The sequence below is a fragment of the Mustelus asterias genome, unplaced genomic scaffold (assembly GCF_964213995.1).
Source record: "Mustelus asterias unplaced genomic scaffold, sMusAst1.hap1.1 HAP1_SCAFFOLD_416, whole genome shotgun sequence".
Taxonomy (NCBI): domain Eukaryota; kingdom Metazoa; phylum Chordata; class Chondrichthyes; order Carcharhiniformes; family Triakidae; genus Mustelus; species Mustelus asterias.
The window spans coordinates 310381-329632 of record NW_027590371.1 but is presented as its reverse complement, the minus strand read 5'-3'; the positions used below and the strand labels follow the sequence as shown (position 1 = coordinate 329632).

The 19252-nt window shown below is 56.3% G+C and overlaps 1 protein-coding gene across 1 annotated transcript in view; it reads right to left on the bottom strand.

The window, feature by feature from the left end:
• Nucleotides 1-19252, bottom strand: part of LOC144486623 (von Willebrand factor A domain-containing protein 7-like) — a 95499-nt gene that overhangs the window by 16848 nt on the left and 59399 nt on the right. The window contains exons 13-18 of the mRNA XM_078204669.1: nucleotides 19089-19205; nucleotides 7377-7571; nucleotides 4957-5092; nucleotides 3572-3724; nucleotides 3344-3436; nucleotides 906-1177 (exon numbers count right to left, since the gene is read on the bottom strand). Of these exons, the coding sequence (XP_078060795.1) occupies nucleotides 906-1177; nucleotides 3344-3436; nucleotides 3572-3724; nucleotides 4957-5092; nucleotides 7377-7571; nucleotides 19089-19205 (966 nt within the window). The remainder of the gene's footprint in view (nucleotides 1-905; nucleotides 1178-3343; nucleotides 3437-3571; nucleotides 3725-4956; nucleotides 5093-7376; nucleotides 7572-19088; nucleotides 19206-19252) is intronic.

Sequence of the window (19252 nt, the reverse complement as noted above, 5' to 3'; positions counted from 1 at the left end):
CATTTTGCAGTTCCTTGCGGTCTTGGGCAGAGCAGGAGCCCCAGACCAAGCTGTGATACAACCAGAAAGAACGCTTTCTATGGTGTATGATGTCATTGATGACAAAACAGTAACACAATCACCAGCCATGTGTTAATCCCCAGGGAGAGATTTGTCTCGGAGTGACCTGCCTTCTCTGTAAACTGATCGGAGGTAGCACTGAAAATATCGTGCCAATCAGCGCTCAGAGTCTACCTCCCGTCTGTCTGACATTCCAGAGGTAGGGAATTCTATTCACGGTGTTCGGAACTAAACATATCTTTCAATTTCAATGATATTCTTTATCTTGTGGGTTGGAGATGTTCAGTTTCATTTTGGATTGGACGCGGCAGGTTTTTAAAATCTGTATCTTAAGTGAGGTTTTACGACCCTTGGTTAGAAATCGGAACACGCGCGATGGCATTCTCTGGCTGTGCTGGTCTAAAAGCCGGAAATTCACACCCTACTGTCAATGGGGGATTCACATTCTCTCCAAACCGCCCGCTAAAATCCCACTGGTGGGAGAATTCCGGCCACAAAGCGGGAGTGAGCCACAACGCTGAGGTACAAAGGGAGGGTTCAGCAGATACAAAAGGATGTCTGTCTGTACTCTGTCTACAGCCCGGGTCTCAAACAAAGAACAAAGAACAATACAGCCCAGGAACAAGCCCTTCGGCCCTCCAAGCCCGCGCCACTCCCCGGTCCAGGATTGAATCCTGAATCCAGGATCCCCGCCCAATTTTCCAGCCTATCGACATACCAATATCCTATCCACCGAGCTGTCCCTCACAGCTACGATGCTTTGTCTCGCTGTGGAGAGATAGACAACAGAGAAACCGGCACCACCACCCCCCCCGGTGTCGTGGGTCACGGGGCCGTTACTGTACCGTTAGCGTTGAGCGTGAGGTGGCCAAGAGTGTGGCGAACAGTCTCTGGAACACGTTCCCTGCCCCGTCCAATCCCCTCAGCAACACAAAGAAGGATTGGCTCGGAATGCTCTCGATCTCCACCAGGAAGGTGGAGACAGAAAGCGTTTCGTTCAGGATGGTCCCGTTCTGCAAGGTCGCCCCGTTAACATCCAGGAGGAGAAGCTCCGTGATCGATGAGTTTGCGTAGAGAGTGAGACCAGTCACTGAGACCATGAGCGTGGCGTTCCGACCTGGGGGAGGGGGGGAAAGGTGAAGACAGAATCGTCACAGGGTCAACACAGCCGTAACGGTCACGGCAGAGAGTGAGGGAGCATTCAGAGACCAGAAACTGTACCCCAGTGAGAGTCAGTGAGTGTGGGACCCGTACCCCAGTGAGAGTCAGTGTGTGTGGGACCCGTACCCCAGTGAGAGTCAGTGTGTGTGGGACCCGTACCCCAGTGAGAGTCAGTGTGTGTGGGACCCGTACCCCAGTGAGAGTCAGTGTGTGTGGGACCCGTACCCCAGTGAGAGTCAGTGTGTGTGGAACCCGTACCCCAGTGAGAGTCAGTGTGTGTGGGACCCGTACCCCAGTGAGAGTCACTGTGTGTGGGACCCGTACCCCAGTGAGAGTCAGTGTGTGTGGAACCCGTACCCCAGTGAGAGTCAGTGTGTGTGGAACCCGTACCCCAGTGAGAGTCAGTGTGTGTGGAACCCGTATCCCAGTGAGAGTCAGTGTGTGTGGAACCCGTACCCCAGTGAGAGTCAGTGTGTGTGGGACCCGTACCCCAGTGAGAGTCAGTGTGTGTGGGACCCGTACCCCAGTGAGAGTCAGTGTGTGTGGGACCCGTACCCCAGTGAGAGTCAGTGTGTGTGGGACCCGTATCCCAGTGAGAGTCAGTGTGTGTGGGACCCGTACCCCAGTGAGAGTCAGTGTGTGTGGGACCCGTACCCCAGTGAGAGTCAGTGTGTGTGGGACCCGTACCCCAGTGAGAGTCAGTGTGTGTGGGACCCGTACCCCAGTGAGAGTCAGTGTGTGTGGGACCCGTACCCCAGTGAGAGTCAGTGTGTGTGGGACCCGTACCCCAGTGAGAGTCAGTGTGTGTGGGACCCGTACCCCAGTGAGAGTCAGTGTGTGTGGGACCCGTGCCCCAGTGAGAGTCAGTGTGTGTGGGACCCGTATCCCAGTGAGAGTCAGTGTGTGTGGGACCCGTACCCCAGTGAGAGTCAGTGTGTGTGGGACCCGTACCCCAGTGAGAGTCAGTGTGTGTGGGACCCGTACCCCAGTGAGAGTCAGTGTGTGTGGGACCCGTACCCCAGTGAGAGTCAGTGTGTGTGGGACCCGTACCCCAGTGAGAGTCAGTGTGTGTGGGACCCGTATCCCAATGAGAGTCAGTGTGTGTGGGACCCGTACCCCAGTGAGAGTCAGTGTGTGTGGGACCCGTATCCCAATGAGAGTCAGTGTGTGTGGGACCCGTACCCCAGTGAGAATCAGTGTGTGTGGGACCCGTACCCCAGTGAGAGTCAGTGTGTGTGGAACCCGTCCCCCAGTGAGAGTCAGTGTGTGTGGGACCCGTGCCCCAGTGAGAGTCAGTGTGTGTGGGACCCGTGCCCCAGTGAGAGTCAGTGTGTGTGGGACCCGTGCCCCAGTGAGAGTCAGTGTGTGTGGCTCCCGTACCCCAGTGAGAGTCAGTGTGTGTGGGACCTGTACCCCAGTGAGAATCAGTGTGTGTGGGACCCGTACCCCAGTGAGAGTCAGTGTGTGTGGGACCCGTACCCCAGTGAGAGTCAGTGTGTGTGGAACCCGTACCCCAGTGAGAGTCACTGTGTGTGGGACCCGTACCCCAGTGAGAGTCAGTGTGTGTGGAACCCGTACCACAGTGAGAGTCAGTGTGTGTGGGACCCGTACCCCAGTGAGAGTCAGTGTGTGTGGGACCCGTACCCCAGTGAGAGTCAGTGTGTGTGGGACCCGTACCCCAGTGAGAGTCAGTGTGTGTGGGACCCGTACCCCAGTGAGAGTCAGTGTGTGTGGAACCCGTACCCCAGTGAGAGTCAGTGTGTGTGGAACCCGTACCCCAGTGAGAGTCAGTGTGTGTGGGACCCGTACCCCAGTGAGAGTCAGTGTGTGTGGAACCCGTACCCCAGTGAGAGTCAGTGTGTGTGGGACCAGTACCCCAGTGAGAGTCAGTGTGTGTGGAACCCGTACCCCAGTGAGAGTCAGTGTGTGTGGAACCCGTATCCCAGTGAGAGTCAGTGTGTGTGGAACCCGTACCCCAGTGAGAGTCAGTGTGTGTGGAACCCGTACCCCAGTGAGAGTCAGTGTGTGTGGGACCCGTACCCCAGTGAGAGTCAGTGTGTGTGGAACCCGTACCCCAGCGAGAGTTGAATAGGGAGCCAATGTGTACATTGGATGAACTCACCTGGATGGGGGCGCCCAGTCTGGACAGTGAGGCCGGGGTGAGGTCCATCGAAAGCTTTGACAAGATCGTAACTGAAATCGATCAAACTCTGACCTGGGAAAGGGAGACAGTTGGTTACAGCCTTGGAATGTTTGCCCCTCAGTCTGGGATTTGCATTGTTAGATACAGAATAGAATGGGGAATAATTAATCAGAAGAACAGGAAGTCTCTCCCTGCGATGTTACTAACCGGTGACTCTCACTGAATACTCGCTGCTGGCTTGGAGCCGGAGTTCCCAGGCTCCCACTTCCACTGGGGAATGCAGTCGGATCACCTTTAAATCCCCAAACGTTTTTGTCATGGCCAAACTTCCTGATCCGTCCACAATCGTCTGATTCTGACCTGAGAAAGGAATCGCAGTGGGTTTGAACTGAGTGAAGGGCGACCGAGAGATGGAGCACTTCCAAATAAATGTTCAGAATCCCGTTGGAGTGAAATTTGTAGCAAGGATCTCAGATGTTCAAGCTTTTACTGTAACAAATGACTCAGTGCACTGCGGCTAAACACTCCCCGCCGTGAGGAGGCAACTTACACCTCAAACCGCAGGAATGAATGAACATTCTCCTTTCATACTCTTCACCCATCGGGCTTGATGCCAATCCTCGTGGCAAACGCTTACCCCCCAGCTCCCAATCCGTTCCGCAGTTGCTGGCCGCACCAACCGGGGGATTAGGGTTGGGGGAGTGGCCTCGGTAAACCGGGGACAGACTCAAAAGGCCAAAGGGTTTCCTTGTGCGCTGTCGGGGTTCGCAAGATTCCATGGAATTGTGAGCGACACGGGAGCAAGACTCCTTCCTGGGCCTTTGGGAGACTCCGAGGCAGCTCACGGTTATCTCAGGGGATGAAGCTATCGCCACATATTGTCGCCACTTCCTCCCCCATCCCAGAGATTTCCTTCAGTCCTCCCGCTACGGGATTGGCAGCGAGGATAGACATCATCGGGAAGGAGTTCTTCGAGTCAGAGAGGTTTACAGCATGGAAACAGGCCCTTCGGCCCAACTTGTCCATGCCGCCCCTTTTTTAAAATAAAACCCTCAGCTAATCCCAATTGCCCGCATTTGGCCCATATCCCTCTATACCCATCTTACCCATGTAACTATGCAAACAATTTTTAAAAAACAAAATTGTACCCACCTCTACTACTACCTCTGGCAGCTTGTTCCAGACACTCTCCACCCTCTGTGTGAAAAAATTGCCCCTCTGAACACTTTTGTCTCTCTCCCCTCTCACCTTAAACCTATGCCCTCTAGTTTTAGGCTCCCCTACCTTTGGGAAAAGATATTGACTATCTCGCTGATCTATGCCCCTCATTATTTTATAGACCTCTATAAGATCACCCCTCAGCCTCCTACGCTCCAGAGAAAAAAGCCCCAGTCTATCCAGCCTTTCCTTATAACTCAAACCATCAAGTCCCGGGAGCATCCTAGTAAATCTTTTCTGCACTCTTTCTAGTTTAATAATATCCTTTCTATAATAGGGTGACCAGAATTGCACACAGTATTCCAAGTGTGGCCTTACCAATGTCTTGTACAACTTCAACAAGACGTCCCAACTCCTGTATTCAAGACTCTTACCATTGGGGTTGGAGAGATTGAGATCGGTGGGTTTGCCCCGGATGTAGATGGTGACGTTTTGGAGGGAAACATCGAGGTCAAAGGTGATGGGATTTTCCACCCGGGAGAGACTGCTGGTCATCTGCAGAAGGACTACCTGCCGAATGGAACACGGGGTTAGTGGGGGTCGCTCGCCCTCCCGGGACAGGACGCTCGGAGGGGCACCTCTGGGATGCTCAGACTTACAGTGACTTCACTGGCACTGATAGACCAGGTGAGTCTGTCCAACTGTTCAGATTGAGATCTCTCCTCTTCCTGCCAATTGTCCAGTGACACTGTTGTAAAGGGGAGGTGGTTTCCCCCCTCTCTGAGAACTAACAACTCAGAGAGGAGTACCTCACCTCATAATCTGTTAAAGTGAGTGTGTGAAGGGGGACGATCGGCTCTTCAGCAGCCTCTAGTGGTTAAATACAGAATAACTCCCTGAGACTCTCTGTAAAATCAACAAGTAACACTTTATTTATCTAACTCACAGTGAACAGGTTAACTAAACTATTAACAACCTGAATAAAACACCATTCGAATGGAATGCTGTTGAGATAAATACAATTCACACTCATTAACAACAAAAATAGAATTTTTAGTCACTCTCTAAATTACAACCAGGTTTTGTCATCTTCTGGAATCTTCTGTCTTTCTTCCGTCTGGAATCTCTGTCTTCTTTTGGTACCTTTGCTATTCAGATAAGGCTTTGAGCTAAAAGCTATTACCTGTGGCAGAGAGCAGTTGCTGTGTCTCTCTGGAGTTGAGAGCCTGTCTCTCTCTCTCTCTCCCTGGAGCTGTGGCAGGTTCTGTTCTCCCGTTTGTGGCATTGTCCCCCCCAGTCTCTTATACCCCCGATGACAAACCAACATCCCCACAATAGGATAAAAGTGAATCACTGCGGATTCTGGAATCTGAAATCAAAAGAGAAGATGCTGGAAAACCTCAGCGGGTCTGGCAGCTTCTGGAAGGAGAGAAAAGGGCTGACGTTTCGAGTCCGGATGACCCTTTGACGAAGGGACTCAAAACATCAGCTGTTTTCTCTCATTCCAGATGCTGCCAGACCCGCTGAGATTTTCCAGCATTTTCTCTTTTGAATCCCGACAACAGGATTGGTTCTCAGGTTCCCAAAACATCAAATTTAAATCTGATAGGCTGCTGTTGTTCAAGTGCATGGTTTAAGCTGATTGGCTAACATTCAAAAGCAGACTGTTCTCTCGGCAACACTGCTGTTTGGACATTGAAAAAAAATGTTTCAGTCTGTGTACTCCGCATGGACTTTAAAAAAAAACCTCAAAGTACAGGGAAAGACTCTTAGTACGGTAGAGGATCAGAAGGACCTTGGGGTCCGGGTCCATAGGACTCTAAAATCGGCCCCGTCAGGTGGAGGAGGTGGTTAAGAAGGCGTATGGTGTGCTGGCCTTTATCAATCGAGGGATTGAGTTTAGGAGTCCGGGGATAATGATGCAACTGTATAAGACCCTCGTCAGACCCCACTTGGAGTACTGTGCTCAGTTCTGGTCGCCTCATTACAGGAAGGATGTGGAAAAGATTGAAAGGGTGCAGAGGAGATTTACAAGGACGTTGCCTGGATTGAGTGGCATGCCTTATGAGGATAGGCTGAGGGAGCTCGGTCTTTTCTCCTTGGAGAGACGTAGGATGAGAGGAGACCTAATAGAGGTATATAAGATGTTGAGAGGCATAGATCGGGTGGACTCTCAGAGGCTTTTTCCCAGGGTGGAAATGGCTGCTACGAGAGGGCACAGGTTTAAGGTGCTGGGGGGTAGGTACAGGGGAAATGTTAGGGGTAAGTTTTTCACACTGAGGGTGGTGGGCGAGTGGAATCGGCTGCCGTCAGTGGTGGTGGAGGCAAACTCAATAGGGTCTTTTAAGAGACTCCTGGATGAGTACATGGAGCTTAATAGGATGGAGGGTTATAGGTAGGTCTAGAAGGTAGGGATATGTTCGGCACAACTTGTGGGGCCGAAGGGCCTGTTTTGTGCTGTAGTTTTCTATGTTTCTATGTTTCTACAGAAAAAGATCGAATTTTTAAAGGGGCCACGCACTGCTTTCCAATCCGACACTTCACAATTTTTATACAGCTTTTAAAAACCCCACCTTTGCAACAACGCTTTGCGATTCATCTGAGAATCGTAGCATCAGCTGGAGCAGAGGAGGCCACTTGGACCATTCAGTCTGAACCAACATGTCAGAAAGAGCTGACCTTCGACCCAATCCCATTCAGCAGCACCAGGCCCGGCGAGTTCCGGGAAGGGGGGGGGGTTTCCCAACCTTGTCTGATTTAGCGATTGTTCGCTAAGCGGACCCGAACATCGTCCCCGGGGATACCTGATCCCACCGTTACCCCGAGCGCTGTGTTTGGACTTTCCGGAACTTACCAAGGCTCCGCTGGTGGAATCGTCAATGATTGAAGTCAACTGGAAGAGCTGGCTGCGGGCGATCTGAATGGCGTCGGCGCCCGAGGCAGTCGAGAGGCTCCGATAGAGACCGAGACCAGATTCAGAGGCACGTTCAACTCGTATCCCCAAACTCCTCCGCCGTCGGGAGAACACATTCGTCAAAAAAAAGTAGACCTGGAAAAGAAAACCAGGATTTTGAGGTCCAGGCGACAGAGCGACAATCTCCAAACCCACTGACTCTCACTGGGGTACGGGTCCCACACACACTGACTCTCACTGGGGTACGGGTTCCACACACACTGACTCTCACTGGGGTACGGGCCCCACACCCACGGACTCTCACTGCGGTACGGGCCCCACACCCACGGACTCTCACTGGGGTACGGGTCCCACACACACTGACTCTCACTGGGGTACGGGCCCCACACCCACGGACTCTCACTGGGGTACGGGTCCCACACACACTGACTCTCACTGGGGTACGGGCCCCACACCCACGGACTCTCACTGGGGTACGGGTCCCACACACACTGACTCTCACTGGGGTACGGGCCCCACACCCACGGACTCTCACTGGGGTACGGGTCCCACACCCACTGACTCTCACTGGGGTACGGGTCCCACACACACTGACTCTCACTGGGGTACGGGTCCCACACACACTGACTCTCACTGGGGTACGGGCCCCACACCCACTGACTCTCACTGGGGTACGGGCCCCACACCCACTGACTCTCACTGGGGTACGGGTCCCACACACACTGACTCTCACTGGGGTACGGGCCCCACACCCACTGACTCTCACTGGGGTACGGGCCCCACACCCACTGACTCTCACTGGGGTACGGGTCCCACACACACTGACTCTCACTGGGGTACGGGCCCCACACCCACTGACTCTCACTGGGGTACGGGTCCCACACCCACTGACTCTCACTGGGGTACGGGTTGCACACACACTGACTCTCACTGGGGTACGGGTTCCACACACACTGACTCTCACTGGGGTACGGGTCCCACACACACTGACTCTCACTGGGGTACGGGCCCCACACCCACTGACTCTCACTGGGGTACGGGTCCCACACCCACTGACTCTCACTGGGGTACGGGTTCCACACACACTGACTCTCACTGGGGTACGGGTCCCACACACACTGACTCTCACTGGGGTACGGGTTCCACACACACTGACTCTCACTGGGGTACGGGTCCCACACACACTGACTCTCACTGCGGTACGGATCCCACACACACTGACTCTCACTGGGGTACGGGTCCCACACACACTGACTCTCACTGCGGTACGGATCCCACACACACTGACTCTCACTGGGGTACGGGTCCCACACACACTGACTCTCACTGGGGTACGGGTCCCACACACACTGACTCTCACTGGGGTACGGGTCCCACACACACTGACTCTCACTGGGGTACGGGTCCCACACACACTGACTCTCACTGGGGTACAGGTTCCACACACACTGACTCTCACTGGGGTACGGGTCCCACACACACTGACTCTCACTGGGGTACGGGTTCCATACACACACTGACTCTCACTGGGGTACGGGTTCCACACACACTGACTCTCACTGGGGTACGGGTTCCACACCCACTGACTCTCACTGGGGTACGGGTTCCACACACACTGACTCTCACTGGGGTACGGGTCCCACACACACTGACTCTCACTGGGGTACGGGTCCCACACACACTGACTCTCACTGGGGTACGGGTCCCACACACACTGACTCTCACTGGGGTACGGGTCCCACACACACTGACTCTCACTGGGGTACGGGTTCCACACACACTGACTCTCACTGGGGTACGGGTTCCACACACACTGACTCTCACTGGGGTACGGGTCCCACACACACTGACTCTCACTGGGGTACGGGTCCCACACACACTGACTCTCACTGGGGTACGGGTTCCACACACACTGACTCTCACTGGGGTACGGGTTCCACACACACTGACTCTCACTGGGGTACGGGTCCCACACACACTGACTCTCACTGGGGTACGGGTTCCACACACACTGACTCTCACTGGGGTACGGGTCCCACACACACTGACTCTCACTGGGGTACGGGTCCCACACACACTGACTCTCACTGGGGTACGGGTCCCACACACACTGACTCTCACTGGGGTACGGGTCCAACACACACTGACTCTCACTGGGGTACGGGTCCCTCACACACTGACTCTCACTGGGGTACGGGTTCCACACACACTGACTCTCACTGGGGTACGGGTCCCTCACACATTGACTCTCACTGGGGTACGGGTCCCACACACACTGACTCTCACTGGGGTACGGGCCCCACACACACTGACTCTCACTGGGGTACGGGCCCCACACACACTGACTCTCACTGGGGTACGGGCCCCACACACACTGACTCTCACTGGGGTACGGGTCCCACACACACTGACTCTCACTGGGGTACGGGTTCCACATACACTGTCTCTCACTGGGGTACGGGTTCCACACACACTGACTCTCACTGGGGTACGGGTCCCACACACACTGACTCTTACTGGGGTATGGGTCCCACACACACTGTCTCTCACTGGGGTACGGGTTCCACACACACTGACTCTCACTGGGGTACGGGTTCCACACACACTGACTCTCACTGGGGTACGGGTTCCACACACACTGACTCTCACTGGGGTACGGGTCCCACACACACTGACTCTCACTGGCGTACGGGTCCCACACACACTGACTCTCACTGGGGTACGGGTTCCACACACACTGACTCTCACTGGGGTACGGTCCCACACACACTGACTCTCACTGGGGTACGGGTCCCACACACACTGACCCTCACTGGGGTACGGGTCCCACACACACTGACTCTCACTGGGGTACGGGTCCCACACACACTGACTCTCACTGGGGTACGGGTCCCACACACACTGACTCTCACTGGGGTATGGGCCCCACACACACTGACTCTCACTGGGGTACGGGTCCCACACACACTGACTCTCACTGGGGTACGGGTTCCACACACACTGACTCTCACTCGGGTACGGGTTCCACACACACTGACTCTCACTGGGTTACGGGTTCCACACACACTGACTCTCACTGGGGTATGGGTCCCACACACACTGACTGTCACTGGGGTACGGGTCCCACACACACTGACTCTCACTAGGGTACGGGTTCCACACACACTGACTCTCACTGGGTTACGGGTTCCACACACACTAACTCTCACTGGGGAACGGGTCCCACACACACTGACTCTCACTGGGGTACGGGTCCCACACGCACTGACTCTCACTGGGGTACGGGTCCCACACACACTGACTCTCACTGGGGTACGGGTTCCACACACACTGACTCTCACTGGGGTACGGGTTCCACACACACTGACTCTCACTGGGGTACGGGTTCCACACACACTGACTCTCACTGGGGTACGGGTTCCACACACACTGACTCTCACTGCGGTACGGGTTCCACACACACTGACTCTCACTGGGGTACGGGTTCCACACACACTGACTCTCACTGGGGTACGGGTTCCACACACACTGACTCTCACTGGGGTACGGGTTCCACACACACTGACTCTCACTGGGGTACGGGTCCCACACACACTGACTCTCACTGGGGTACGGGTTCCACACACACTGACTCTCACTGGGGTACGGGTCCCACACACACTGACTCTCACTGCGGTACGGATCCCACACACACTGACTCTCACTGGGGTACGGGTCCCACACACACTGACTCTCACTGCGGTACGGATCCCACACACACTGACTCTCACTGGGGTACGGGTCCCACACACACTGACTCTCACTGGGGTACGGGTCCCACACACACTGACTCTCACTGGGGTACGGGTCCCACACACACTGACTCTCACTGGGGTACGGGTCCCACACACACTGACTCTCACTGGGGTACAGGTTCCACACACACTGACTCTCACTGGGGTACGGGTCCCACACACACTGACTCTCACTGGGGTACGGGTTCCATACACACACTGACTCTCACTGGGGTACGGGTTCCACACACACTGACTCTCACTGGGGTACGGGTTCCACACCCACTGACTCTCACTGGGGTACGGGTTCCACACACACTGACTCTCACTGGGGTACGGGTCCCACACACACTGACTCTCACTGGGGTACGGGTCCCACACACACTGACTCTCACTGGGGTACGGGTCCCACACACACTGACTCTCACTGGGGTACGGGTCCCACACACACTGACTCTCACTGGGGTACGGGTTCCACACACACTGACTCTCACTGGGGTACGGGTTCCACACACACTGACTCTCACTGGGGTACGGGTCCCACACACACTGACTCTCACTGGGGTACGGGTCCCACACACACTGACTCTCACTGGGGTACGGGTTCCACACACACTGACTCTCACTGGGGTACGGGTCCCACACACACTGACTCTCACTGGGGTACGGGTTCCATACACACACTGACTCTCACTGGGGTACGGGTTCCACACACACTGACTCTCACTGGGGTACGGGTTCCACACCCACTGACTCTCACTGGGGTACGGGTTCCACACACACTGACTCTCACTGGGGTATGGGTCCCACACACACTGACTCTCACTGGGGTACGGGTCCCACACACACTGACTCTCACTGGGGTACGGGTCCCACACACACTGACTCTCACTGGGGTACGGGTCCCACACACACTGACTCTCACTGGGGTACGGGTTCCACACACACTGACTCTCACTGGGGTACGGGTTCCACACACACTGACTCTCACTGGGGTACGGGTCCCACACACACTGACTCTCACTGGGGTACGGGTCCCACACACACTGACTCTCACTGGGGTACGGGTTCCACACACACTGACTCTCACTGGGGTACGGGTTCCACACACACTGACTCTCACTGGGGTACGGGTCCCACACACACTGACTCTCACTGGGGTACGGGTTCCACACACACTGACTCTCACTGGGGTACGGGTCCCACACACACTGACTCTCACTGGGGTACGGGTCCCACACACACTGACTCTCACTGGGGTACGGGTCCCACACACACTGACTCTCACTGGGGTACGGGTCCAACACACACTGACTCTCACTGGGGTACGGGTCCCTCACACACTGACTCTCACTGGGGTACGGGTTCCACACACACTGACTCTCACTGGGGTACGGGTCCCTCACACATTGACTCTCACTGGGGTACGGGTCCCACACACACTGACTCTCACTGGGGTACGGGCCCCACACACACTGACTCTCACTGGGGTACGGGCCCCACACACACTGACTCTCACTGGGGTACGCGTTCCACACACACTGACTCTCACTGGGGTACGGGTCCCACACACACTGACTCTCACTGGGGTACGGGTTCCACATACACTGTCTGTCACTGGGGTACGGGTTCCACACACACTGACTCTCACTGGGGTACGGGTCCCACACACACTGACTCTTACTGGGGTATGGGTCCCACACACACTGTCTCTCACTGGGGTACGGGTTCCACACACACTGACTCTCACTGGGGTACGGGTTCCACACACACTGACTCTCACTGGGGTACGGGTTCCACACACACTGACTCTCACTGGGGTACGGGTCCCACACACACTGACTCTCACTGGCGTACGGGTCCCACACACACTGACTCTCACTGGGGTACGGGTTCCACACACACTGACTCTCACTGGGGTACGGTCCCACACACACTGACTCTCACTGGGGTACGGGTCCCACACACACTGACCCTCACTGGGGTACGGGTCCCACACACACTGACTCTCACTGGGGTACGGGTCCCACACACACTGACTCTCACTGGGGTACGGGTCCCACACACACTGACTCTCACTGGGGTATGGGCCCCACACACACTGACTCTCACTGGGGTACGGGTCCCACACACACTGACTCTCACTGGGGTACGGGTTCCACACACACTGACTCTCACTCGGGTACGGGTTCCACACACACTGACTCTCACTGGGTTACGGGTTCCACACACACTGACTCTCACTGGGGTATGGGTCCCACACACACTGACTGTCACTGGGGTACGGGTCCCACACACACTGACTCTCACTAGGGTACGGGTTCCACACACACTGACTCTCACTGGGTTACGGGTTCCACACACACTAACTCTCACTGGGGAACGGGTCCCACACACACTGACTCTCACTGGGGTACGGGTCCCACACGCACTGACTCTCACTGGGGTACGGGTTCCACACACACTGATTCTCACTGGGGGGTACGGGTTCCACACACACTGACTCTCACTGGGGTACGGGTCCCACACACACTGACTCTCACTGGGGTACGGGTCCCACACGCACTGACTCTCACTGGGTTACGGGTTCCACACACACTGACTCTCACTGGGGTACGGGTTCCACACACACTGACTCTCACTGGGGTACGGGTCCCACACACACTGACTCTCACTGGGGTACGGGTTCCACACACACTGATTCTCACTGGGGGGTACCGGTCCCACACACACTGACTCTCACTGGGTTACGGGTTCCACACACACTGACTCTCACTGGGGTACGGGTCCCACACACACTGACTCTCACTGGGGTACGGGTTCCACACACACTGACTCTCACTGGGGTACGGGTCCCACACGCACTGACTCTCACTGGGGTACGGGTTCCACACACACTGCTTCTCACTGGGGGGTACGGGTCCCACACACACTGACTCTCACTGGGGAACGGGTCCCACACACACTGACTCTCACTGGGGTACGGGTCCCACACGCACTGACTCTCACTGGGGTACGGGTTCCACACACACTGATTCTCACTGGGGGGTACGGGTCCCACACACACTGACTCCCACTGGGGTACGGGTTCCACACACACTGATTCTCACTGGGGGGTACGGGTCCCACGCACACTGACTCTCACTGGGGTACGGGTTCCACATGCACTGTCTCTCACTGGGGTACGGGTTCCACACACACTGACTCTCACTGGGGTACGGGTTCCACACACACTGACTCTCACTGGGGTACGGGTCCCACACACACTGACTCTCACTGGGGTACGGTTTCCACACACACTGACTCTCACTGGGGTACGGGTTCCACAAACACTGACTCTCACTGGTGTACGGTTTCCACACACACTGACTCTCACTGGGGTACGGGTCCCACACACACTGACTCTCACTGGGGTACGGGTCCCACACACACTGACTCTCACTGGGGTATGGGTCCCACACACCGTGACTCTCACTGGGGTACGGGTTCCACACACAGTGGCACTCACTGGGGTACGGGTCCCACACACCGTGACTCTCACTGGGGTACGGGTTCCACACACACTGGCAATCACTGGGGTATGGGTTCCACACACCCTGACTCTCACTGGGGTACGGGTTCCACACACACTGACTCTCACTGGGGTACGCGTTCCACACACACTGACTCTCACTGGGGTACGGGTTCCACACACACTGGCACTCACTGGGGTACGGGTCCCCCACACACTGACTCTCACTGGGGTACGGGTTCCTCACACACTGAATCTCACTGGGGTATGGGTTCCACACACACTGACTCTCACTGGGGTACGGGTCCCACACACACTGACTCTCACTGGGGTATGGGTTCCACACACACTGACTCTCACTGGGGTACAGGTCCCACACACACTGACTCTCACTGGGGTACAGGTTCCACACACACTGACTCTCACTGGGGTACGGGTCCCACACACACTGACTCTCACTGGGGTACGGGTTCCATACACACACTGACTCTCACTGGGGTACGGGTTCCACACACACTGACTCTCACTGGGGTACGGGTTCCACACCCACTGACTCTCACTGGGGTACGGGTTCCACACACACTGACTCTCACTGGGGTACGGGTCCCACACACACTGACTCTCACTGGGGTACGGGTCCCACACACACTGACTCTCACTGGGGTACGGGTCCCACACACACTGACTCTCACTGGGGTACGGGTCCCACACACACTGACTCTCACTGGGGTACGGGTCCCACACACACTGACTCTCACTGGGGTACGGGTTCCACACACACTGACTCTCACTGGGGTACGGGTTCCACACACACTGACTCTCACTGGGGTACGGGTCCCACACACACTGACTCTCACTGGGGTACGGGTTCCACACACACTGACTCTCACTGGGGTACGGGTCCCACACACACTGACTCTCACTGGGGTACGGGTCCCACACACACTGACTCTCACTGGGGTACGGGTCCCACACACACTGACTCTCACTGGGGTACGGGTCCAACACACACTGACTCTCACTGGGGTACGGGTCCCTCACACACTGACTCTCACTGGGGTACGGGTTCCACACACACTGACTCTCACTGGGGTACGGGTCCCTCACACATTGACTCTCACTGGGGTACGGGTCCCACACACACTGACTCTCACTGGGGTACGGGCCCCACACACACTGACTCTCACTGGGGTACGGGCCCCACACACACTGACTCTCACTGGGGTACGGGCCCCACACACACTGACTCTCACTGGGGTACGGGTCCCACACACACTGACTCTCACTGGGGTACGGGTTCCACATACACTGTCTCTCACTGGGGTACGGGTTCCACACACACTGACTCTCACTGGGGTACGGGTCCCACACACACAGACTCTTACTGGGGTATGGGTCCCACACACACTGTCTCTCACTGGGGTACGGGTTCCACACACACTGACTCTCACTGGGGTACGGGTTCCACACACACTGACTCTCACTGGGGTACGGGTTCCACACACACTGACTCTCACTGGGGTACGGGTCCCACACACACTGACTCTCACTGGCGTACGGGTCCCACACACACTGACTCTCACTGGGGTACGGGTTCCACACACACTGACTCTCACTGGGGTACGGTCCCACACACACTGACTCTCACTGGGGTACGGGTCCCACACACACTGACCCTCACTGGGGTACGGGTCCCACACACACTGACTCTCACTGGGGTACGGGTCCCACACACACTGACTCTCACTGGGGTACGGGTCCCACACACACTGACTCTCACTGGGGTATGGGCCCCACACACACTGACTCTCACTGGGGTACGGGTCCCACACACACTGACTCTCACTGGGGTACGGGTTCCACACACACTGACTCTCACTCGGGTACGGGTTCCACACACACTGACTCTCACTGGGTTACGGGTTCCACACACACTGACTCTCACTGGGGTATGGGTCCCACACACACTGACTGTCACTGGGGTACGGGTCCCACACACACTGACTCTCACTAGGGTACGGGTTCCACACACACTGACTCTCACTGGGTTACGGGTTCCACACACACTAACTCTCACTGGGGAACGGGTCCCACACACACTGACTCTCACTTGGGTACGGGTCCCACACGCACTGACTCTCACTGGGGTACGGGTTCCACACACACTGATTCTCACTGGGGGGTACGGGTTCCACACACACTGACTCTCACTGGGGTACGGGTCCCACACACACTGACTCTCACTGGGGTACGGGTTCCACACACACTGACTCTCACTGGGGTACGGGTCCCACACGCACTGACTCTCACTGGGTTACGGGTTCCACACACACTGACTCTCACTGGGGTACGGGTTCCACACACACTGACTCTCACTGGGGTACGGGTCCCACACACACTGACTCTCACTGGGGTACGGGTTCCACACACACTGATTCTCACTGGGGGGTACCGGTCCCACACACACTGACTCTCACTGGGTTACGGGTTCCACACACACTGACTCTCACTGGGGTACGGGTCCCACACACACTGACTCTCACTGGGGTACGGGTTCCACACACACTGACTCTCACTGGGGTACGGGTCCCACACGCACTGACTCTCACTGGGGTACGGGTTCCACACACACTGCTTCTCACTGGGGGGTACGGGTCCCACACACACTGACTCTCACTGGGGAACGGGTCCCACACACACTGACTCTCACTGGGGTACGGGTCCCACACGCACTGACTCTCACTGGGGTACGGGTTCCACACACACTGATTCTCACTGGGGGGTACGGGTCCCACACACACTGACTCCCACTGGGGTACGGGTTCCACACACACTGATTCTCACTGGGGGGTACGGGTCCCACGCACACTGACTCTCACTGGGGTACGGGTTCCACATGCACTGTCTCTCACTGGGGTACGGGTTCCACACACACTGACTCTCACTGGGGTACGGGTTCCACACACACTGACTCTCACTGGGGTACGGGTCCCACACACACTGACTCTCACTGGGGTACGGTTTCCACACACACTGACTCTCACTGGGGTACGGGTTCCACAAACACTGACTCTCACTGGTGTACGGTTTCCACACACACTGACTCTCACTGGGGTACGGGTCCCACACACACTGACTCTCACTGGGGTACGGGTCCCACACACACTGACTCTCACTGGGGTATGGGTCCCACACACCGTGACTCTCACTGGGGTACGGGTTCCACACACAGTGGCACTCACTGGGGTACGGGTCCCACACACCGTGACTCTCACTGGGGTACGGGTTCCACACACACTGGCAATCACTGGGGTATGGGTTCCACACACCCTGACTCTCACTGGGGTACGGGTTCCACACACACTGACTCTCACTGGGGTACGCGTTCCACACACACTGACTCTCACTGGGGTACGGGTTCCACACACACTGGCACTCACTGGGGTACGGGTCCCCCACACACTGACTCTCACTGGGGTACGGGTTCCTCACACACTGAATCTCACTGGGGTATGGGTTCCACACACACTGACTCTCACTGGGGTACGGGTCCCACACACACTGACTCTCACTGGGGTATGGGTTCCACACACACTGACTCTCACTGGGGTACAGGTTCCACACACACTGACTCTCACTGGGGTACGGGTCCCACACACACTGACTCTCACTGGGGTACGGGTTCCACACACACTGACTCTCACTGGGGTACGGGTTCCACACACACTGACTCTCACTGGGGTACGGGTTCCACACACACTGACTCTCACTGGGGTACGAGTTCCACACACACTGACTCTCACTGGGGTACAGGTTCCACACACACTGAATCTCACTGGGGTACGGGTCCCACACACACTGACTCTCACTGGGGTACGGGTTCCACACACACTGACTCTCACTGGGGTACGGGTTCCACACACACTGACTCTCACTGGGGTACGGGTTCCACACACACTGACTCTCACTGGGGTACGGGTCCCACACACACTGACTCTCACTGGGGTACGGGTTCCACACACACTGACTCTCACTGGGGTACGGGTCCCACACACACTGACTCTCACTGAGGTACGGGTTCCACACACACTGACTCTCACTGGGGTACAGGTTCCACACACACTGACTCTCACTGGGGTACGGGTCCCACACACACTGACTCTCACTGGGGTACGGGTCCCACACACACTGACTCTCACTGGGGTATGGGTTCCACACACACTGACTCTCACTGGGGTACGGGTTCCACACACACTGACTCTCACTGGGGTACGGGTCCCACACACACTGACTCTCACTGGGGTACGGGTTCCACACACACTGACTCTCACTGAGCTGCAGGATTTGCCCTGCTGGGACAGTCCTTACCTGCGATCCTGTCTGTTCTATCAGAGCGAGGACTGTATCTTTGAGTTCAATGTCCTTGGCAGGGGCGTCCGTGAATACGTAGATTTGGGAATTTGGTGGTGAGTTTGTCAGGGCCAGCTGGGAGACGGGAAAAATAAGATTATACTTTAATCAGACAACAGCCC